The following is a 24,879-nucleotide window of genomic DNA, read 5'->3' as shown; positions in this document are numbered from 1 at the left end:
AATTGAAAGTAGGGAAGTAATTTCCTTTACGTCCCAACTTACATTTTCACTAGTTGCAAATAACAGTTCTATTCAACATCCATAACATTTCTATGAATAGAAATGAGTTGGTTCTTATGCAGGTGCTACAGGTGTCAAATGAATTTAACACCCACCCAGAGGCTGTTCTTAAGGTCCCCCTGTCTCTCTGATGATTCCCATTTTTTGTTAATGTTTATGGAAGTTTTATAGGAAATGGTATGTGTGTGGCTGAACCATTTAAAATCATTTCTGTCTTGTCTTTGATCTTGTCAGTAGTCATCCCTACTAATAAACCATGTTTTGTTTTATTTAAAAGAAAATAAGTATTGTATTTGGTATGAATGTAACAATGACTGTATAAAAGGAATGAAGAGTAACAGCATGTTTTCTTTCCAAAATGTATTGCTCTGATATGCAGTTGCTTATATACTGGTTGAAACCCTCATAGCAAGTCCTTTCTGCTACTTATATTTCCAGGTCCAAGCCTGTTTCCTGCATGTTAATGATGTGAAATATTAAAATGATGCATGATCTCCAGAGAAACTGATAATAATAGTTAAAAACAGTCCCTGAAAGGGCATTGCTTTTGAGAAGCACCATGGAGTCCTTCCCCTATTGAACAGAAGGGCTTAAATTTCCCACTTCATTGGTTTAAGTCTGATGAAAATGGTACAAAAAGTTTTCCTTCCCAACCCTCTTTGCCCTTAAGGATGATTTCTTTTAATTTTCATAAATGTGTCCTATCCTATTATTGACTGTTGACAAGATATGGCTACAAGTAAATGAAAACCAGGGACTGTTACTAACCAATGACATAGCAGTTGAGAATTTCTGAGCAGTGTGTTTTGCTACAGCATTTGATTAGAAAAAGTCCTTCAAAACAGCTATAATTAAAACAAAATGGGCCTGCCTTTTACGTCACCTACTGTTAGTGTGTCTCACAAATGCACTTTATTTTTCTTTCATTTCCTTAAAGTGAAAATAATAAAATAGGTATAGTGGAAAGACTTCCACATTTTTGGTAACTTATTTCACTTTTCTTTTTCTGCCCAACTTTTCAATTTTAAAGAATGTGTTGGGAAGAGTTAGACAGAGGGAAACCATGGGAAAACAAATGCTGTTTTGAATTTTCGGTGTAGTTTGAATGTGTATGCATCAAAAGCTGCAGTGGAAACCTTCTTACTAAAAGCCAAGCTCTGAGGAATGATGTACCATGCAATGAACAAGCCTGATGCTGCATGATGACTTTCTGAACAGCTGTAAGATAACTCTACTAGGATGCTAAAAGAACATGGCATTAGTCATGTGAGCAAAGTTTTAGAGGAATGGAGTCGCTGCTGAAGAGATCACTCATTCATCTCCCTCAATGCCTGTTTTCCACAATCATAATGTTACCCTTGCTTGACAAGTATACTGTATGGCAAGTCATCAAGGCCTTAGAACAGGACTTGACCCATTTGAGCAATTTCAATCCCTCTTCCCTGGTGACTGTGGCATTAAGAAACTGGAAAAAAATAAGAGAAATTATTTTAAATTTAATGTCATTACCATAATGCAAAAAAAGACATCCTAAACTGAAGGTACAGGCCAGAGAAACATTACCTTTTTCCTGCATTTGCTTTTAAGGTTTTGTTTTTGCCTGTCAGTGTTCTGTTTTGTTTTTAGTATAATTCAGTCAGTTCAATCTAAACCATTACCAAAAGTGTTGGTTCAGTGCAACATGTGAAACAATCCAAGTGGCCTTTGCATTTCTTCAGACTTGAATATACCTGTGATTTAGGTAACAGACAAAATTGCACGATGGTAATAACACATGCATTTATAAAATAGGATGCTGTATATTTCTAGAAATATATAACAAGGACATTCCCATGACTGAAGGATATAAATATTTTCTTCTAACCTGGCACTCCTTTTGGAATTAGCTCCTGATTCTACATTCGGTTATTTGGTTCTCGATCTACCTTTGAATCCAGAGCAGAAAACTTGCCAGTGATTGGTTCAGCATGTTTCAATGGACCAATGCTCTGTGTGCTTTTGGTGATGCCTTATTTGTGAACTGATTTTAATGTCAAGCATATTTACCATTATTAGTTGTGTCTCTTATATGGGCAAATTTTGGTATTCTGTCAAGAGTTAATTTGAATTCCTGAAGATAAAATGTAAACAAAGTACATTTTCAGAAGATCTTATGAACATCTTGTAACTCTTTAGTCGTGTAATTTATTGCAATAAAGGAGTTCCCTGGCACAGTTTAATACAGAGAAATTATTAGCATATGTTTAAGAATAAATCTATTTATATATATGTGTATATATATGTATGTATGTGTATAATGAATACGTGTGTGAGTGTGTGTATGTAAGAATATATGTGTATGTGTGTTTTTGTGTGTGTATACATACATACATATATAGATATATAAAAGTCTTTGATTTTTACAGGAAGCAGGATAGGCCAAAAATATCTAATGGATTAGCAACTTTAGATTTTTCTTTTCACTTTAGCCCAGTAGTATTAATTGTGCCAAGGGAAAAATATATTCTTAGTATTCTTTGCTTTTACTATGTTCTTTTTTGATCCAAACACTTGACTGTAAACAGTAATTCTTCCCCATGTCTGCGGTCACCCTATAAGACTGAACAGAAATAAAGAGCAATTTATCTTTTGCCCTACTTTTAATGTACAGCCAAAGTGTTATCAATAATCTCATTGCATTTTTTTTCCTGGGTCAAGACTGTTAACATAAACTAAGGCCTGTATTAAATCCCTTAAATTACCTTCCAGCTGCCTTGTTATATATATAACCTTGCCATTAACCTGCTGCTCTTCCTCTCCTCCCATCCAACACATGGTTATAGCCAAGATGTCCATCTACAAGAGAATGAAACTGGCATGTTGTTTTGATTGCGGACGCTCTGAGCGTGACTGCTCTTGCATGTCAGGCAGTGTACATAGTAACATGGACACCCTTGAGAGAGCCTTCCCACTTTCTTCTGTCTCTGTTAATGATTGCTCCACCAGTTTACGTGCCTGTAAGTTTTAACACCGACACATGCTGTTCCATGTCTGTGGTGTCTGTGGTATCATCCCCGTCTTGTGTCGTACATTGTAGTTCTGTGAGTTTTACTGGGCTGATGCTTTTTAAAAAAGTCAAACCCAAATTTTAATAACAGCTCTGTATTTATATTTCTGTTTTAATTTCTTTTTAATATGAAAAATGTAATTCATTATTTTGCTTTGTGTGCTCTTTATGAAGCATGCTCTTGCAATAGCATGCAGGACCTTAGTAGTGCAGTTTGGTAACATCTTTTTTATTTAATTCATACAATATAAACTGTCATTAATTAAACAATAAGGGCTTCAGTGGAGGAACAGGCCTGTGTCTAAATCTATAATGTGCTAAGTGGACAGCTTTAATAGTGCTGGCACTAGAGCAGCATACAATAGGCAGTGAATAAATATATAGGATACAACTTAGTAGCTGAACTGTAGTAGCTGGCATTGTATTCTATACTGCTACCATTATCTTTAGTTTTGTTTGTAACCCTTCTCAATAATGCAGGACCTTCCACCTAATACTGAAACTGCAGAAATCTTAGTGAAAATGGTTGTACTTTTTGTAGTGCCTTTTTAGAAGGGCTAGCCTGATGCAAATTTCCTGATGCAAACCTTTTGAAATTAACTTGTAGAATCTGTCCCGTAGGACAGTACCATTCTGGAATATGCCCCAAAAGCTCTTTTCAAAGATCAGAGTTGAGAGGGAGAAAACAGAGAAGTTAGAACAATTCTGTGTAGCCATTAATTCTTTGGGCAGGCGGTAGAGATTCCAAAGCTTCTTCCAAAGCTTCAGTGTGATGTCAACAATTGATTGTTAAATAAAATGGTGGGGTTTTGGTTTGGTTTTTTTTTTCATTTTCTTCTCCTCTTTAGACATTCATAACAGGCAAAACTATATCCTGGGACAGGTACTGTTTTCCTTTCCCTACCCAAGTGGCAAAGAAAAACTATAAAATTATTCAGATAGGTCTGTAAGGAATATTAGGAGTTTTGATCAGGAAGCACGTCCGCTTTACATTACAATTCATCATGGATAAAAATGCCTTCCACTACTAAAAGAATAATGTAGTTAGTACATTATGCATCTGGTTGCCTTTTGATACCATATGTGTATTGCAGTATATAGTCCAAGTGGTGAATGACTTTGCTTTAACTATTTTGACATTTGAACTATTTTACCAGACACAAATGTGGAGTATATAACAATACTATGATTTTTGTTAGCAGTTTTGATCTGACTGTGTCAATTAAACTGATTCTAATAGGATTTTTTAGAGGTTTTACCAGAACTCTTCTCTCTGTATATGTGTATAAGCACTCTGAATGTCCTTTTTATCTACTTGGTTGCAACTCACGCCTCACCTCAGGGGAGATGGTTCCCAGTTTTAAGTCCTTTTCTAAATTACAGGAGTTTTTATCCTTTAAAGAGACCTTTATCAGAGTAAAACATAACAAACCGTACTTGTTAAGAAAAGTGAACAAGAAACCTTCCTGGATTGAGAATTATTGCAGGCAGTGTTACTTACACAGCCTAACAACCTCAGTAACACAGTGCCTGGTATAGTTTGCATTAATACAGACTAGTACAGAGAGTACGTGGTTGGGTCCCAGCACTGGTGTTAACAGCAACCAGACCAGGCTAAATGAATATGTCCCCTACAAATGGGTAAAATTTCTACCATTAGCACTGTTTGGCAAGGAAAGAAAAACCGTAATTTGTAGGTTTACCATAGCTTTCAAGTTCACTTAAGACTCTGCAGAGGCAGATAAAGTAAACATTTTTGATTGTGTTGCCTGCTGAGCCAAAAACCTCCACAATAGTGGTATTATTGCCACCAAAAACAATACTGTTGGGAAACGCGTTAGATCTATGGTATATTTTGAAGGATAAGTGATATTGACAACTTTGAGGATTTTTAGCATCCTATCTTTCAAGGGCCTTTCCCCCCCTTCATCACTCCATCAAATCAAGAGAGATCTCACTCTTCCCCTTGTGAGACTAGTCACCTTTGACTGTTAATAATAAGTACGAAAATCAATACCAATTCATGCTCTTTGCAAAGCAGCATAAGCCTTTCTTTTCCAATTAAAATACATATATATACACACATGCAATGTTTTACTGGCAAGGCTTCAATAGAAATCAGTGTGTTTTCTTTGCAGTGCACAGAGGTCGTATGATGCCCATCTTGACAGAGCTAGTTAACTCAAAGAATGGCGGTGAGAGTCAGCTTTTCATTAAATATGAGCAGATGTGAAATGTAGAGTGTTTGACAATTAGAAATGGCAGCAGCAGGGCCCCAGAATCAAAGTGAGGTCAGATTGGTGGATCAGATTACCTCTCTTACATTCTTTAGTTGTTCTGAAAATCATTTTGAATTAGTGTCAGTGGAGCCATGATGGGTTTTGCCCTTTGTCTTTTATGCTAGGACTGTATTGTTTCCCCAGACACTCATTAAAGGTCATTATACTATTACAGGGCTTGCTTTGGTCGTGGTGCCCCAGTTGGGTTGGTTTGCTTCTACAATTGCCTAATGCATTTCTTTCTTTCTTTCCTTTTTTTTTTTTTTTTAACTTTTGATTATAAAAGCAGGCTTTTTTTTCCCAAGGTAAATAAAATCACAGACCATTGTATGAAACTTCTTGAAACAATGAGTAGCTTTTGTAAGAATTAATGCTGTTTGTAAGTATCTGATGTCAAGTAGAAGATACCAATTTACATATTCAATGATGTATACAGGATTTAGTGTACTAATTGTATAATATACAGAGAAAGTGACAATTGCAGTGTATTTTCCACTGTGAATCAGTTTCTCTGTTATTATATTGTTGCCTGTACTTCCAGCATATGAAAATCATAATTTGATTAAATATAATTACATTAAAATAGCTTTTGAGTTTATAGTCAGCTGTCTGGAAAAAAATGGATATGATCTTTCTAAATGTAAGGGAATAGAATTTTAAATTTTTTTTTGTGTCTACAGTTTTTCAGGTTTAGCTGCTTTTAGTAGATTGCTACATGAACAGCAGGCAAATGGTCCAAGTATTTTTTGTACGGGAGACTCAAGTGAATTAGAGTGGAGAGAGGCACTTAGCCACTGAAAAATCTGGGCTGGTTTATACAATGAAATTATGTTACTAATAAGTGTGGTGTTTTTGCTTAGGTCTGTGCCAAATCTTGGGGAGTGCCATTCAAATGATTAATTGATACAGACAGAATCTTAACCTGAACCATTTAATTTCTGTGTTTCTGTATCACCATATGGCTGTTGCTTCTTAGGAACATCAAAAGTTCATGTTCCAAAAGGAAACCTTTTCTAAACTTGTCACTGCCCACTGCCATGGGAATCTAAACTTCCAAGGACATTCTTGATACTAGGCCCAGGCGTATCTAATTCAGCTTGTGAGAAAACATGCTTTGGCATGCTCTGATAGTTCTGAGAAGCTTTATGTGAAGACTTTGACTTTGGTGAATATCAGGGGTCTCTGGAGACAAAAGACAAGGCTAATTATCACTATATTTTGAATTCAGGGTTCAGCCCAAACTCCTAGCCATCCTATTTGGAAAGAAAGAGCATGCTAAGACAGGCTGGAGAAAGCTTAACTTTTGAAAGTAGCCAAAGCATGTACCTACCTGTATGCCAAGCCCAGTTTAGAAGCATGTATTCTGCCTGGCCTTCTAGTGCCATCACGTGGTTTGTGCTGAACAGACAAGTTAGCTGCTGAGTCTTTCTCAAAGGAACTAAAATTGCATTCTGCAACATTAGATGAACACTCTGGGTAGCTTGAATAAGGATGGCTGTTGGACCAAGATTGCTACACTGTGCTGAAGCTGTCTGGCAATGTGGTTTAGCAAGTTAGGTCAAGGAACACTCTAGCTGCTTCATTGACCTGTGCTACTTAGACCAGCAGAGACCCTGCCTGTGTGTCTTTACAACTTGAAAAAAAATTTCTATAATGAGAATTGAAATGACATGTCACTTACTGATTTAGCCAGAGAGAAGAAGGCATAACACACACACATTGGTCAGTGTATCTAAAATGCATCAGTTGTATAACTATGCTCGGGCTTTTCTAAGTGAGTTCACTCTTGAGTCCTGGATTCCTAAATTACTGGCTGAAAAGACAGCATAGTCTTTATTTCTCCTAGAATGCAAAAACTGTATCCTCTGCTTTCTACAGAACAAAACTAACCTACTACTTCTCTAGTCCTGCTGAAGTAGCCAAGACAACAAGAAATACTTGCTTTTCTGGATGAGCTAAGGTGCAGGAAGGACCTATGTGTGCCCTGTCAAAGGACAACTTTCAGTGCTAGAATTCCCTTTTCACCCTTTAGCAGCAATGGTTTCCCTTTTACAGGATACATATACCACTTTGTGAGGGCTAGAGACTTTGAGATTCTCAAAACAGCTGTAAATATGATCCCATTTACATTATAAGACTCTGAAGAGGAAAAGGTGGGGTACTACCACTTCTCTCTCCCACTACACACCTTTTCTGAGCTGTGGGAATTCTGTTGTGGCCACAGGAGGGATGGAGACTCATTTGCTCTGAAATTCTTACTTTTACATATGCTGCATAAACACCTTTCTCTTTAATATGAGGTCCCTGTGTGGTCACTCTGTCTCGTCTTTGCCCTGCACAAAAAGCTAATAGGACACCTTTAGTGTTTTGAGGAAGAAGAAATTGAAGGAGTAAATAAGTGATTGGGTCTGCTTGGAAAGACAGATGTTGCCCCTCAGGGATGGCATCATAACATCATAAGCAAGTAGTTATAATCAGATTGTTATGTTTTTACAGCTCGCTTCTATGGAATGACCCCATATCTATATACTGGAGAATGATACAGCATTACCTTGTGTAGCCTGGGTTTTTCTTAATGAGATTAATGAAAATGGGACATTAAGAGTGAGACATAGTGCCAAATAAATTCCTGTTTATTTAAAGCCACAGAGAATAGAAATCATAAGCCTGTGTACCACACTGTGGATAATAGATTGATTTACATAAACCTAGTTCCAAATATTGTTCTTTCTTTTAGGGTGACAGATTTTTACTTCAGTTACATCAGTTCCCATGTATTCAGGGTTGTGTTCCTGAGAATTCATGTGACTATGATGTTTCCTCTAAATACCTCTACAAGACTGCATGTGTCCCCTTTCAAAATACTGAAAATAATGTAAAAATGGACACCTGTGTATATTTTAGTGTTCAGTTTTGCAGGGAAAATATTATTTTAGAGAACTCATTTAAGATACAAGTCCAATACAACAGGAAAAAAAATCAGACATACACATCTTTATGTAGTCTGCGTTGCTACTGGGTAATGAAGAAAACCAACTTACCTTCCTTAGCTACCTTCTCAGAATGAACTATTGTCAAGAAAGCTGCTGTTACCAAACCTGGCCAACAGGGTTTTGAAGCATATAAAACCAGACAATGGAACAACTGAAAAAGAAAACACCAATGTAGGAGATTCCTGTGCTGTTCTATACAGGTTCTTGTGGTGTAGCCACCAACATGAAGTCAATCCTTGTACATGCTAGAGATTTGCCATATTTGCAGCCAGCTCAATAGTCTGTGGTACTGGTAAATCAGAAGCCAGACACCCTGAGATCTGCTTTTCTGAGAATGAAAATATCCTAATTACTCTTCCATTTTCAAGCTTAGTTTATATTTGCAATTCTGCCTAACTTACTTTCCATTTTCTGCTCCTTGTGGCAATTGTACAAAGATGCATGCAGGTGTTTCCACTAAAGAAGATAGGCTGAATTGAGTCAATATATGCAATCACAGTCTTAACCAGCATTCCAGAACTGCTTGCTGGAACAGTGGTTTCACTGAACCTACCCTTTGATTTGTCTACTTTTCTCTTATTCTTGGTGTGCAGACCTTCAGATGATCCTCTCCTTGATGCAACTGTATGTTTTTCTGCATTGCTAACATGGAGAGAGAAGCTGCGATCAGAATGGGCTGGTATATTCTCCCCCTGAGACTCCAAGTATCTATTCCATCATTTTTTCATGTGAATGAATGCACTGGGACTTTTATATTTCCTTTTCAAATACTGAATAGACAGCATTAATTGCAGGGCAGGGAGAAGTAACATGAAACAATAGGTATTTTGCAATAGGTGACTTCAAGTATGTAGTTTGACTCGAACACTCAAAAAATGAATCCCTTTTACTGTTCTATATTTTAATAGAACCTGAGTGCTGCTAAATTATTTAACTTTCTTTTGGATATAATATGAGAGTATAGATGAACACTGAGATGTAGAAATGCAAGAGCAGGAAAAAAAAACAAAACAACCCCCACAAACCAAGCTGTTCCTTTTCAGATGGTAGAATGGTAAAAGGGATACAATCTCACTTGTTTACTCATGACCAGAAAATATAAATAATGAAGCAGACGCCTTTTCAGATGAGTTTCGCGATGCAGTATATACCACTAGGCTGATGAGAGGATGCTCTGCCCAATATGTGACGTCTGTAACAAGGAGATGAACTCTCGCATCACCATGGGATGGAGGCACTGCTAAATTTAGGAGCAAATCTTTTGAAGAATTAGGAAGGTGGGGGAGGGACAGATCAAGAAGTCTGCATGTAATTCCTTTAGGCCTTTACATTGAGTAGTGATTCTTACCAGGGTCACAGGAAAGAGACTAGTGAGTGGCTTGCTTTGATGGGGACAAGCTAGAAAAGATGCTGTCTGCATCCTGTGGAGTGAATTTAGCAGAGGGTCTTATGCAAGGTGACATGGAAATTATGTTTGCATTTTTAGTTCCTGAGTGTGGCTGGTTGTCATGAAACTCACCATGACAGTTTCTTACCACCAGGCAGCAGATTCTTCCTGTTACCTCCTTGGTGTGGGACAGATGCTAGCCGGTTAGCTCTCCTTCTCTACTGTTTCCGAGCTATTTCAAGCGACAGATGCCAGAGCTGGCTTGGTTTCAGCTTGAGCATTTCTGTCATAGCCCTGCCTTGAGCCCAAATTCTGACCTTTACTATATGAAATAAAGTACTTATGAACAAGCAGTGGCTTGATCCAGAGCAGGCTTAGAGCAAATGTCAAGTGTCAAGTCAGTCTCCTGCCTCCTTATTCCACCTGCATTAGGAACCTAGATTAGACCCTAGACTACAGCACTGACTGCCTTAGGCTTTATGGGTCTGGAGAGACATAACTTATTAACGAAGAGTTATTAAATTTTTATCAGTTTTATAACACAATGTAAATGCCTTCTATGAATCTACATTGTATTCATTATCATTTAAAACGTTAATTAAGTCAAAGTTGCATTTAATTTAGTTCTAAATGTGCCTTTGGGAAGAAGCTTTTAAAAACAGCTGCAGGATTGAGAAGCTCATTGATGCTGGGAAGTTGTTAGTACCTCTTTTCAGGATAGGTCCCCCAAGTTGATTGCCATTTTGAGTCTTCGCTAATTTGTGTTGATGTTATTGGGCAAGGTCTCAAATTAATATTGAACCAATAACATCAGAAAGCTATCAGTTCATGCTAATCACAGATACACTTTGATGTGTAATTTGCGTTCTTTTGAAATTGCTTCCAAACTAAAATGAACAGTTGATTCGTAAAGCCTGTACTTCTCGTACTCTTGTATTATAGTATTTTTTTCATCTGATATCCTTATCGGTTGGCTCCTTTTATAATTCAGGGAAAAATATGTTCACTGACTTGGAATATCGTCCCTGGAATTGATAGAAGTCCTCTGGCCTAATCTTCTACATTTCATGTGATTTGAAGTTATTGTAATGTATAGAAGGAGGTGCTTATTGAAGTATACAACAGACCACAATATAGTATCAACATGTAAAGTGGAATGCAGTTTATTATAAAAAAACAACTAGAATAAAAGCCCTCCAAACCAAGTTAAAATGTGCTTGGCTTGCATTATGTATGGGAGCATCATTTCTTTTGATGCTTTTTGATGTAAAAACAAGAGAAGGAAGGAACAAATCAAGTACGGTGTTTCCACCATCTGATTATTCCATTAAGACACCCAGCATATTTAACATATGCATACCTTTAATCAGGTAAGTAGTCACATTAGCTGTAGTGTGAGCACTAATGCACATCCTACGTGATTCATATTTCTAGAATTGGAGCCAGAGGGAACCAACCTAATGCTTACCTAAGCTAGGAGAATCCATTGAATTAGATCCAGAGATCTTCAGATTTTATCAAATTCCGTGTAGGTCCAGCAGAGTGGTCTAGCCCTGGAAGGCAGAAGCAACTTGCAAGACAATTTTTTCTGGGTCATAATATTTTCTACTGAGTACCTAGAACCTTTCCAGGTATGTGTGTATGCCAGGATACATAACCTCATGAATTTTTATGTGCTACGTGAAAGGAGGAGGTTGCTGTCACATAACTCTAACTGTGGTTCTTGAAGTGCCACAAAACAAGCACCCATCCTGGATCGTTGCTTTGATTGAGGTTATAGTATACAGGAGGGAGTTGAGCAGAAGAGGAAAATTTTTAATTGATTTTTAAGAAAACATAGCTATATTTTTTTTTGGTATGTAATTTCTTAAGTATGTTGATGGTATACTTTAAAATAGGTTAAAGTTCAGTTGTTGTACTTTTACTATTTGAGACTATTTACCAGCTTCTGTTAGCATACCTTTTTATAATACAATACTATACCTTTCTTTGTGATATTGTATATATTACTGAATGCTGTAATGCTGTAATTCACTTTTTACCAATGACTTTAGGAAACTATGTGCTACCTCACACACACATGCTTCACTGATACTGATCAGATCTTGTTAGCACAGTACAATTATTCTGAAAAGGAAGGGTGGAGGAAGCGTTATTGCTGTGTAAGAAGTGGCCAGTGTCATCTGGTTAAAAATTCATGTAGACTTTTCAGTTTGACTGGAAAATCTACCTAGGCAGATGGCACAAGGCAAAGATCCCAAGCTTGACTGTGCCACAGACTTACTACATGGCTATTTCCTTTTCCAACCAAGGACCAACATTTTTTTTGTCCTCAAAAATGTTGATTTTTTTGTATCAAAAATAGCGTGGCCAGCAGGACTAGGGAAGTGATCGTGCCCCTGTACTCGGCACTGGTGAGGCTGCACCTCGAATACTGTGTTCAGTTTTGGGGCCCCCACTACAAGAGAGACATTGAGGTGCTGGAGCGTGTCCAGAGAAGGGCAACGAAGCTGGTGAAGGGTCTGGAGCAGAAGTCTTATGAGGAGCGGCTGAGGGAGCTGGGGTTGTTTAGGCTGGAGAAAAGGAGGCTGAGGGGAGACCTTATTGCTCTCTACAACTACCTGAAAGGAGGTTGTAGAGAGGTGGGGGTCGGTCTCTTCTCCCAGGTAACAAGTGATAGGACGAGAGGAAATGGCCTCAAGTTGCGCCAGGGGAGGTTTAGACTGGATATTAGGAAATTTTACTTCACTGAAAGGGTTGTCAAGCATTGGAACAGGCTGCCCAGGGAAAGTGGTTGAGTCGCCATCCCTGGAGGTATTTAAAAGACATTTGGATGAGGTGCTTGTGGACATGGTGTAGTGGTGGTCTTGCTAGTGTTAGGTTTACGGTTGGACTCAATGATCTTAAAGGTCTTTTCCAACCTATACGATTCTGTGATTCTGTGACCGAGAATATTGCATTCTCTATATATTATATTACATTTTGTGCTAAGAAGTGCTTTGAGATCCGTATATTTTGAAGTACTGGATAGCCCTAGGTGTCCTTTTGACATAGTGATTCCCCTGCGGAGGCCAATTTTCATGTCTTCTGATCTTTGCTGAAGGAGGTCATAGATACATGGCAAGGAGGAGAGAAAAGTGAAATGGGGTACATGACAGAAAGAAGGAATGGGGAAATTACCAGAACTGCCTTGCTGCTGTCTAATATAGGGAGGTTTTGAAAGGGGATACTATCTAAGGGGGCATGAATACCTTCTGTTTATCTGCCTCAGCAGGAAAGAATCTCTTTTTGGATTTCTGGAAAAAAAAAAGTTTTAAAAATCATCTGCAGTTTTTAGCTGCTTCTGAACTTTAATTGGAATGCAGTCCTTGTTTACTGTGAAGAACTGCTGAAGGAAATAAAAAAAATCATTATAGTGTCTTTGATCTTTGTCATGCAATTTCCTTTGTTCGTTCTTGCATAAAAGATTTTGCTTGCACTAAGCATGTTGCTTTCTCCATTCCCGTGTTCCTGACATTATTATCTTCACTTTCTATCTCAGTGGTGTTATGTGTTGTCTGACACGGCACTACAATATGGAGAGAGATTTTACATCACCATAGCTATGCTATGGAGGAAGACTGGCAACAAGATATGGAGGTTCTGTTCTTGAGCAAACTCTTGCCAGAAGGGACTAGCAGGTGTGCCATCTAGCAACATAGGTAGTTTATTCTACAACTAGCCCCTCTTCTATGGTACTTACATGATCCCATATGGGACATATTGCTTGGACTTTTAGTAAAAATAGAAGTTGTGAAACATGGACAACAACTTAGAAGACAAGATAAGCGTTTGCCTATCTGATAAAGTTTCCTCAGCTAATAGAACTAAGATTCTTCTAGCAAAGAATAAAAACAATTACAAGTTTTGAGCCTAATGTAGAGATGGTGCTTATTCCTGTTCCATGAGGAGGGCCACAAAAATGATCAGAGGGATGGAACACCTCTCCTATGAAGAAAGGCTGAGAGACTTGGGGGTTTTTCAGCCTGGAGAAGAGAAGGCTCCGGGGAGACCTTATTGCAGCCTTTCAGTACTTAAAGGGGGCTTATAAGAAAGATGAGGACAAAATTTTTAGCAGGGCCTGTTGCGATAGGACAAGGGGTAATGGTTTTAAACTAAAAGAGAGTAGATTTAGACTAGATATAAGAAAGAAATTTTTTACAATGAGGGTGGTGAGGCACTGGCACAGCTTGCCCAGAGAGGTGGTAGATGCCCCATCCCTGGAAGCGTTCAAGGTCAGGTTGGATGGGGCTCTGAGCAACCTGATCTAGTTAAAGATGTCCCTGCTCTTGCAGGGGGGTTGGACTAGATGACCTTTAAAGGCCCGTTCCAACCCAAAGTATTTTATGATGCTATGAGTAACATGAGGTAAAATCCACAGTTGCAAACTGATACCATGTTTCATTAACAGGCATTTGTCCAGTGATTTTTTTTTTTATTCATTCTTTATCTCTGTTAGAAATATTCCTGATCTACCAAAACATGCAAGAACTGTCAAGTTCTCTGTGATCAGTCAGTCACAAGATGGGTGGCAGCAATTTACAGTATTTATTTAGAATTGCAGAGTGGTAAAATGAATATAATTCACATGATGAGGCAGCAGAAGGGTGAAAAGAAGTGAGATGCACCGCTGAATAGAACAAGATGTACTTTTCTGGCTTCTACTACATAGTGTCCTTTACAACATATGGGAAACATTTCCCAAATTTTCAGATGACATGATAATATTTCTCACTAATAATGGAATTGGACTCATAGCTATTCTTGCATCTTGTCTTGTTTTTGACATGAAATACTCTTTTTTTTACTTGGTTTTGAACAAAGCCAGTACGCTTTTCAATGTCAGGGCAAGCAACAAAATAGCAAAATACATTTTACTAACTCTTGGACGCTAAGAACTGCTTTTGATATTCCACAGAAAAATATTTATCCTGTTGTGTGAGGTTGCACATTTTCAGAGTACGATTCAAATTAAATTTTAATAGTTGCTAAATTATATTTTGTGTAAATTGAGACATGAAAATGTAATTTTTGTTTCATTTTACATGCAAAAAATCTGCTGAAAATTAAATCAGTTTTCATTTGGTAAAGATCTACATTTTTCCATAGTTCTTAAAGGCTGGATTTTTTGCACGAAGGGCTTGTGTTCCATAGAACAATTGTCCAAGGAAAAATGAATATATATACATATAAAGCATTTCATTGTGTATATTTTGCTTGTTTCTAGTCAAGAATCTCACTGCCCTGGGTAACAACATATACCTTACTGATTTCTTCATTCAAAGGAGAAAAGACGAGAGAACAGTAGACTTGGGACAGATGTCAGTCTCAGCACAGATTCTGTGGTGATAACCGTAATGCGAGGATCTGCAGAGACTGGAATCAGTAATGTAGTCCTAGCTGTTTGAGAGGATCCTTCCATACAAGGAGGCCAGCTTACAGGCATCGTACACTTTGGAGAGTTATATGACTCAGCAAAAGCCTTTGGTTACATTTGGAAGAGAAGTAAATGAACACACAATTTGCAGTGACAGGGAAGACTCAAGCTAAGGATCTGTGATCTCGTAGTCTAGATTTGTCTGATGTTACATCAGTCTGAAATTCTGCAAAAGCAGGAACTGGCATTCTTTTAACCCATTGGCACCAGATCCTTCTGCATGTTGATTTATGTAGTATGAATTCTATGCCTGATCTGTGCACTTCAATACGCCATTATTGTATAATTCTGCTGTTCTTAGAACTCCCTACACCTAAATTTGCTTCTTTTCAAGCATGTAATTCTTTAATTTTTTTTTCGGATCTCCCCTGTGATCACCAACACACATTCTTTTTTATTATAGCATGGTCTGTGGAACTTTTTTTTTTCTTTCTTTCTTTTCTGAATAATTCCTGAAAATACTATCTCCTACCTGAATGAAAATGCATACTCTGTTTTTGGATTCAGGATTTCTAGTGTTATCATGTCTAGTAGCTGATCAAGCTTTAGTGGTCTTTTTGATGGGCTGCTTGAATCTTTGAATGCTGCAGCTCATTCATTCAGTTTTACTGGGATTTCTCCTGCTAAATAGATAGATAAACTCTTGTTTTCATCTCAAATTGTAGCTTGAGGGAATGCAAGAATTGTATCTTTAGGCTCATATATTCAGCCTCAATACTCAAGCCCCACATACTCCTCAAGTAATATCCTGAAGTTGTCCCTTGGGTCCCACAGATTTCCTCAGTGGTATCCTTGAGTTCTGCCCATGAGGAATATAAAATATGTCAAAATATGCATTTGTTTTTAATCTGCCTTTAGCATATGAGTCTTTTGTGTGCCCTCCTCTTTCTCCTCAAGCAGGACAAAACAAAATTCTCAGAGGTAGAGCTCCAAGCAATTTGCTTTTGGAAGATGACTTTCTTGACAGCTGTCAGTGTCCCCTGAGCGCTGGATTTCTGGATGCTTTCAGTATCTGACTCACAAAACATCTGGCAGCAACACTATTTCCAAATATATTGACGTCCTGTGGCATTTGTGGTTGATATAGTTACTTTCAGGGTAGTAACTGACCCGTAAATCTTCTGAAATCTTATATATCAATTTTCTCTTTGTTGGAGAGAGTTCCTCCTCCTCCAGGTGATTGTGGATTTTATTGTGAAATTGGTGTGGTAATTATAACAGAAATACTGGCAGTTCAGTGGTTTTCTGCAGAATTTTCTTTCTGGGTTGGTGGTTTTTTTTTTTTTGATCAGTCTTCTTTCCTCCTTATCATGCTACCTGCTTTGGAAATGAACATCATCTGTATTTAATTTGATACTCACAGAGTATAAGTGATTTCCCTGGTATAACACTGAGCACACCAAGCGTTCTGCAGGACATAACTAAGCAACCTGAGTGGCTAATTCAACACTTTGACAATCCTCTCTCAAAAATTCTCCATTGCATTCTTTTCTCTCCTCTTGTTTCAGTGCATTGTGTAGTAACAGTGAGGGTGCTGCTGTAAGGCTGCCTTCACTTTCTCTACTAATGTCCATATTCTCATCAGGGTTTGGTTAATGAAACCAGAAGTACGTAGCACAATGCGTTTACCTTTGATGAAGTTTTCTTTCTAAAGCTGTTCCTCGTCATGGGTTGTGATCTCTTTGCATGATCTGCCTGATCCTTGTCGTGAACTAAGCAAGCTTGACATCTCTGTGTAGCTTTAGTAACAAAGTGAAAAATAAAAGGACAAAACATATTTCATTTTTTTTTAAAGCTGGCTATAAATTTAGTTTGGTAGATTCAGTATGATTTTCTTTCTTTCTCAGTTGTTCGTCTGCATACTTTTATACCCTTATAGTTTGTCTTATATAAAATGAATGTGAGGTGTCATGCCTTTCCCTCTTACAATAATTCTGAATAGTTCAACCCTAACTTTTGCATGTATTTCAGTGTTATCAGTGAAGTATTTTTAAGTATTAGAGAAATAATCAGATGGAATTTATAACAGTCATTTTTTTAATTTTGTATGGAAGTATTTTGAACCTATTTAGGTTTTATTTGAAAAATATTATCCTTGCTGAATATATCTATCCTTTTGAGTACTCTTTCTGTTAGAGATCAAAACACTGTTGTAAGTAACATTGTCATTAGATATCACCACTGGATTTCTTAGCTTATGCTTTATTTTGCACCCTTATGAAATTGCCACCCCTTGCTTCCACACAGCAATCAGTTTCAGCCAAGCTACTGTGTGCTTTGGCAGAGATGTGAGTCTTAATTCTTTTGTGGGTGCTTTTGCAGATACAGTCAGAGGTAGACATCACATTTCCATTTCTTTTTTTTTTTTTTTAATTATTATGCTTATTGTGTTGTTTTACTTCCTTTGTTTTGCCATTGTTTACCTAGAAATTATGTGCTCTGCTTCCCTAATTTTCCATAACAATGAATTATATTCCATGTCTATTTTTGCTATTGCTATTTTTGCTATTATTTTATAGATTTAATCTTAGTTATTTATATCTATCTTGGTTGTTTTTTATATTAAGATATTTACCAAGTGATACTGGGTTTTTTGGATACATTTGTTCAGGGAAAAACAGAGCTTTACAAGAATGGAGCACATTGTAGAACTCACTAAAGTAGGGAGCACTTAGAAAAAAAATATACTGATTTCTTAGTGTCATGAAGTGTATTTAACTGTAGATCTGTAAATTATAAAACCAGCATATGTTACAATAGGCTTTTTAATACAACAGGTTCAATCTCTTTGATTAATTTGGATGTTTATCCTGTGACTTACAGTACTTTGCATAAGAGAATTGGTTTGTCAACAATTAACATTCCCCGCTTTTACGAAAGTGGTACTTCAGGCAATAGAGTATTGTTAAACTGCAACCAATGTGCAAAAAATCTCTCTTCTGGCAATAACATTTCTACGTATAAGAGCAGCTGAGAAATACTGTTCTATACTTATGCAGAGATTTGAAGATAGAAAAACAGCACTGGGGCTTGAAACTCCATGTAACCAGCAGGTGGTGGTGCTGGCTTAGAAATAAGTAGCGACTGAAAAGCCTCCAAGAATTTTTTTATGTATTGCTTTTGTGAGGAAACAATTTTATTTAAAGAAAATATTTCTAATATTTCAGATGGCTCGTTTTATTTGTATAGAAGAGTTCCAAATAGGTGTATACAGTGTAAGCACTTCTATATAAATCCAGCGTGTATGTAAACATGCACAGCATTTTATACTTAGTTTACATATGAAAATGATATTATGACCTCACAGGTGAAGACCTCTGTCCCAGAGGAATATTACAGCTGAATCTGAAAGAGTACTGGGGATCGCTGAGCCTGATCCTATTAACATTTAATAAATGGAAGTTTTTCTACTGATGTGGATAAAAGCCGGATAAGACTGACGATAAGAAAGCCAGAGTTAAATGTCAAGTTTTCAATTCTTCTTGTTCAGAGACACAGACACTTCTACACCCTTTTGTACAAGGGTAAACAACAGCCAAAAGGGAAAAGAAATTCGATGGTAGCGAAGTTTAAAAAGTTAAAAAAAAAAATCCAATTTATTGGTGGCATATTAACTACACAGTAAAAAAACCAAACTGAGTAATGTCCTCTAAATTGTGTGTTTCAGAAGTAAGACAACTCACTGGGAAGCAGGGGAAGAATTTTTAAAAAATCTTAGAAGCTAAGAATACAGTCCCCTAGATTTATAAGAAGTTTATGAAAATCTCTACTTTAGTCAACAGTGCTGTACTGGGAGGGACATGGGCACGGGGACCTAGTGTGTCTTCTTCAGGAAATATGTTAATGAAAACACCTTCATCACAAATTATTTTTAAACTTGTCATGAGCAGGGTAGAGAAAAGGTTATTTCAGTTTAAAATTGTAGGATATACAGGTTGGAATGACACTGGAAATGTGTATTTTTAAGATGTTGAAATAAATTGGCACTTTGAACTGGAGAACAAAGTAATAATTCTAATTAGATTTCTGCAGGATGAAATCTGCACTTCCCAATGTTCTCAGGAAGGAAACAGTTGCAGCAAGACCTAGCTGAAATTTGTGGGGTCCTGCTCCAAAGAAGTCGGCATATAACTATCCCTTTCCTATGCACTGAAATATTCTCTTTTCCTGAGGAGCACAATCTATGCAGTAAATACAGGTAATCCCAAGGAGCAGAGCAATCGCCAAGGACTCCTGTGCTTACTTTTTCCCTTAGTTACTTCTAGGCATTGTATATTTTCCCACTGAATTTAATGGAGCTGAGGGAGTGTAAACAGCAGACTGTACATAGGCACAATGGTGAGTGGCCTTTCAAATTTTTATTTTGACTTTTTTTTAATAGGAACTTATTTTTTGTCCACATAGAGAACTTCACTGGCTTTAGCAGTGACTGATCAGATTGTGAGTGTATGCAGTCACAAAGGGGAAACTTCCTTTACTTTGTGAAAACAGGACAGGTGCCTCCTACAGTTTGACAGAACTACATAACTACCATCTACCCTTGCTCGTGCTGCAACTTCTCCCTCTGTGTCCCTTACAGATGGTGTCAAAATCCTCTCCGAGGCAACAGGACAAAGGACAATACACTTTGGATTGCTGTGTATTGAGACAAGGATAGTCTATGACAATGCACAGAATTTAGAACTATGGGTGTGGAAATACTACAATTTACTGTGTGATGCTACTCTTAAAGAGTCCCCCAAAGACGTGCCTTTTGGCTTTACATGTCATGCCTTGGGGAACTGTCAAAGGACCACTCATAAGGAAATGAGTGTCCTTTAATCAACACTGTAGTTTTTTAAGGGAAGAAAAAAGAAACATAGAAATAAAAAGTTGTTACAGATATTTGATAAAGAGATGCACTTTCATGTCTAAGAAAACCCCAAAACTGTAATAATAATTTACTCTTATCACATATGCATGTGGTATGTTTTTATGGAATGTATTCCCAATGTACTTTCCAAACAGTAATAGCAACCTCACCATCTTATAACTGGTAGATCTGAGAAAATTAGTGATTATCAGCCACATTTTGAGATAATTTGGTCACTTAAGTCTTAGCAAGAGCTATATGTAAGGAACTCTGTTAAAAGGGAATTGACTGCAAGTGAGCAACCCAAGGCTGTGTAACAGATCAGTGGTAGAGCTAAATTCCCAGTCAAGAGATTCCCAGTCTTCTGTCTGTAGCCCGGGGATCATCAGGTAGTCTATTAAAAAGTTAACATGTGGCTTTGAGCAATGCTTTTGTACTTTGCTTCTGCCAGATGCAGCAGCTGGAGCTCTAAAATTGGAGTTCATAGCTGCTTGTGACACAGTAGGACACACAGGGTCTGAATGGCTCTTTTCTGACACGGGGGGGTAACATTTTACTGTTGCTCCTCCTCGGTGTTCAGATAGCAGAACAGCTTGTCATAACAAAATAACAGAATTTAAAATTTAACTCGGAGAATATTTACACTCGTCATACCCAATGAGAGACCTTGAGTTTCCTTATTCTCCAAAGTGCACTCTCAAAAGACAAAGTCAATTCCCTTCACTTTGATGTTTGTCTGGAGAACAGACCCCCATGAACACAGACCATGTTCTGTTTTAAGTTCTACAATTTAGACACATCTCCCTTTCTTCACTCTCTCCCAAAATAAACTTTACTTTACCCAAATAGTATACTGTATGGGTGCAACATGTGGAGAAGTCAATTGGACAATTAAATGGGCAGGGGAAAAAAAAAGTCCACTGATGCTTTTTTTTTAAGTTTTCATGTGACAGTTTTCCAATAACAATATAATGACTTGAATAAACAGAGTGAATCATAAACTGAGAAGGCAATGGAGAATGGAGACTAAAAATCAAGAAAAATGTATGAGGGAATTCTAAAATCTGAATCAGAAAAGGTGTTCAAGGTTCAGTGGACCTATGACTTAGTCTAGATATAAATTAGGATTTGATTAGCAATTAAATAAAGTAGCTTTATTCTACTGTGCACATTTGTCAGGGGAAAGGGAAAATGGTTGTTATGCACAAATAGTGTCACATTGTGTATATACTTCTGTATAGGAACAAGAAACCAAGTCCTCAAAATCTGAAACCTTTCTTCTCTAAATTGCCCAAGCCAATTGTGAAATGCTGTATCCATGGGAAAGGCTTTCTTCCTGCCCCATGCAGGGTGCACTTTATTAGCTTGCACCCTGGAGCATGAGATATGAACAGCTCCTGATCTAAAGTCCACCGAAGCCCATGTAAGTGTTTTCTCTGACTTCAATGCACTTTAGATCGACCACAATTTGAACAGCCTTAAACCACTTTTTGCTTGCTGAAGTTATAGTAATAGAGAAGTGATAGCAACTGGTATCTCTGGAAAGCATTCGTAATAATTATGCTCTTGAATTAAACTGCAGGAGCAAAGAAAAAAAATCAAAGTTCTACAGTAACCTTAGGGGGTTGCTCTACCCCTAGAAATAAATTAGTGTAAAACCATACCCTGGACTTTTTTCACCAAAAGATTCAAGTTAAAAGTTTACTGGGTTTCCAAACACTTTTCCAGTCTATCTTTCATTCCATATATGCATGTAACCCTAAAAGCTCAGGAACTTAAAGTTTATCATGGTTTCACAAAATATCAGAGCAGCCATCTAGAATACATAACAGGATCCAGCCTAGCAACATTCCACGTTTTCTATTTACTGTCTTTTTACAGCATTCAGGGAAAAGCAAAGATGAGGAATATATCTGTAGCTCAGTTTCAATCCTTTATGTGTGAGGAGAATTAAGACTGAAGGACTGTGTATTATTAATATAAAATTTAAGCATTGGATGCCAATAGAAAAAAAAAAAAGTAGAGCAATGTGTTTGTCATTCAATTTTATGTGCCTTTAGCCAAAAGGTGCAAGTCTGGGACAAAAAGAGGAAAAAAAAAAAAGGAAAAAAGATGTTTCTTGGGCTCCACTCTTTCAAAGAGAATGTCTCATGTAAGCACCATTCAGTATTTGTAAAATGTTCTGAGATGATGCATTCTTGACATTCTCGGATCTTGATGTTTTCTTATCTGCTTCAGGTGGCACACACTGCAACTAAAAGCCAGTGAGCCTCACCTGCTTTTCTGATGGTACTAGGATGTAGAGATACGCAGCATCTCTGCTTCTCTTTGTATAAAAAAAAAGCAATGAAATGCATTTCCCTGAGTCTGTAATGCACATAGAAACCGAAACAGCAAACCTGTTTCATTGGAATTACCATTTCAGACACCAAGCAAACACTGCTCTGCAGTTTCTAAAATTAACATTCTTGTATCTCATCAAGTACCATTGCATTGTAGTTTCTAGTCAATGATTTCATTACATGTTACCGCCAAAGAATCAAGTAATAATTATAAATGTGTAAAATAAATAGTTCATTGGCATAAAGTGATTATTAAAGGCGACGAATAATATTTTTTCCTAACAAATAACAAATGTTCTGATTAAACCATATTTCGATACTATGCTAAATTCGAACTCCAGCTGATTGGGCACATTTTCTTTTCTGAAACTACCTTTGATAAGAAATGCATTACAAACTCATCAGTTTAGCTTCCTGTTAACAAAGAGACAGCAGCCGTCTGGATTATTCTAGATCCACAGTGAAACTGCCACACTATGTATGCTCAAACTAAAGCTGTTCAAGTTTGACAAGGGGCAGATGAATCCAGGAGTTATTGTGCAGGGGTTTAAGTCTATGCGGCAGCTGACGGTTGAAATAATCATCTATACATCGCTCTGAGCTAGCTGGGGAAAGGTTGAAGCTGTATATTTTCAACATATCTAGCCTAATGGTTAATCTGTTGTCTTGTACAGGGGGTGCTGGGTGGAATCACAGCAATAGCTGACAGTTTGGAAGAATTGCTGTGGGTATTTTCAGTTGCCTGATTCACAAAGTAGTAGGTAGCAAAGTCTAAACAGGCTTGTCATTGAAAGAGGGAAGTCATGCTCACTGTCACTCCCATCAAAAGAACTCTGGTAGCCAAAAGCTCAATCAACATATTGATTATTTGCATTTAGTAATACAGAGCTGCAGCTTGTCTTCACCCGCCATGTGAAAGCTGAGCTTTATGGAAGACATGCCAGACTGCAGAACAGTGATTGCTCCTTTGGAGGTCAGCTGGGAAGATGCTTAGGAGAAAGAGAACAGTTAAGTTGGGGGGAGAAATAAAATATTTTTTCAAAACGAGATAGTTTAACTGTTAAAAACACTCTCTGTACTTCTAGTGCTGGATCTGGCATATCTGCACAGTGACATGGCATTACTCACTACAAAGATTAACGGGGTGCAGTATGAATTAGACTGAAACAAAAATGAAGTATCTGCAAGTGACAGCTCTGGCTGATGGCTGACTATGAAGGAAAACACTGTGCTAGTGTCTGGCGAAAAAACAGTGCTGAAAGCCTAGCAGCTGATAGAGATGGGGGAGGAAAGGAGCAGTGGGTATCGGTGGTGGTTGTTTAGAATGTCTGGTTTTGGTCAGGATATTTTTTCTCCTTTAAAACACATTTTCATCTTCCCTTCCAGGCAAATCATGCTGAAGCCAGTTTCAGCCATTTTGTTGAAAGCACTGTACTGGTATTCTGCCTTGTTACATTTAAATTAAAGCTCAGCCCAGTTTTAAGTTATGGCAAGTGTATGCTCACAAAGAATAAATAGAGATTGCCATAGGCATTAGATTAACTACATTGGTTGTTTTAAAAATGTTCAGGGAGTTGCAGATTGCATTTCAAATTATCTTCATTATAATAAATAAAATTTATAGAAATAGAAACAGGCATGATTCCCTAATGCAGTCTGTAGGCAAGTGTGTATATTCATTGAGCTTGAAAGAGAGTTCTTGAGGGTGGGGGGAAGGAATAGGAAAGTATGCAGCTTTAAAATACCTTTAGATAAATCGCATTAATATCTCACATTTTATAGACTTTATTTTTTTATCTGTCTAATGTTGGCAGGTTTCTTGGGCATGTTCTGTACAGCATTTACCAAAAGCAGGTAGTGTTCACCCAGGGTGCAATTAGGAAATACAACAGAAAACATGGAATTTCTTACTCTTACCCTACTCTTATCCACTTCTGTATTTTTTGCCATTCTCAGAAAGCTATTCAAAATGTACTCTCAAAATGACCAGTAAGTATCACTATTCTTAGTTAACAATAATAATGCCTATGGATACATGACAAGTGTCCTGAATAGTTCTAATGAACTTTGGCAGAATAAACAATGCAGGCAGCACACTCGTCCTGTGATCATTTGCACTGAAAACACAGACATATGTCCTATTAGATAAAGAGAAACTTATCTCACTATGACTAGAAAATAGGTCTCTCTTAGTAGACTCGCTGGTGCTAAACTCATCACATACTTGGAAGAGAACCCTTGTGGATTTGGAGGTTGTGGTTTAACATTGCACAGTGGTACAACAAATTACCCCAATCCAGACAGTTTGGTTGCCAAACCTAGCGAGGCAGTGGCAGTATGTAAGGATGTATTTAGTTCCATATAATTAACAGCAATCTTTGTTTCCCAAATATGTTTTCTATGGAAATCAGCCCACATAGTGGTGCAAGTACCCAATCAGATTT

The 24,879-nt window shown here is 37.5% G+C and overlaps 1 protein-coding gene across 9 annotated transcripts in view; it reads left to right on the top strand.

The window, feature by feature from the left end:
• Positions 1-24,879, top strand: part of KCNMA1 (potassium calcium-activated channel subfamily M alpha 1) — a 532,021-nt gene that overhangs the window by 428,985 nt on the left and 78,157 nt on the right. For 5 of the 9 annotated variants that reach the window (XM_075505159.1, XM_075505158.1, XM_075505163.1 and 2 more), the window contains one exon: positions 2,883-3,056. The exons of the other annotated variants lie outside the window; for them this stretch is intronic. In XM_075505159.1, the coding sequence (XP_075361274.1) occupies positions 2,883-3,056 (174 nt within the window). The remainder of the gene's footprint in view (positions 1-2,882; positions 3,057-24,879) is intronic. 9 annotated transcript variants of the gene reach the window in all.

This window comes from Mycteria americana, chromosome 6 (assembly GCF_035582795.1).
Source record: "Mycteria americana isolate JAX WOST 10 ecotype Jacksonville Zoo and Gardens chromosome 6, USCA_MyAme_1.0, whole genome shotgun sequence".
NCBI lineage: Eukaryota > Metazoa > Chordata > Aves > Ciconiiformes > Ciconiidae > Mycteria > Mycteria americana.
This window is presented reverse-complemented; position numbering and strand designations above follow the sequence as displayed.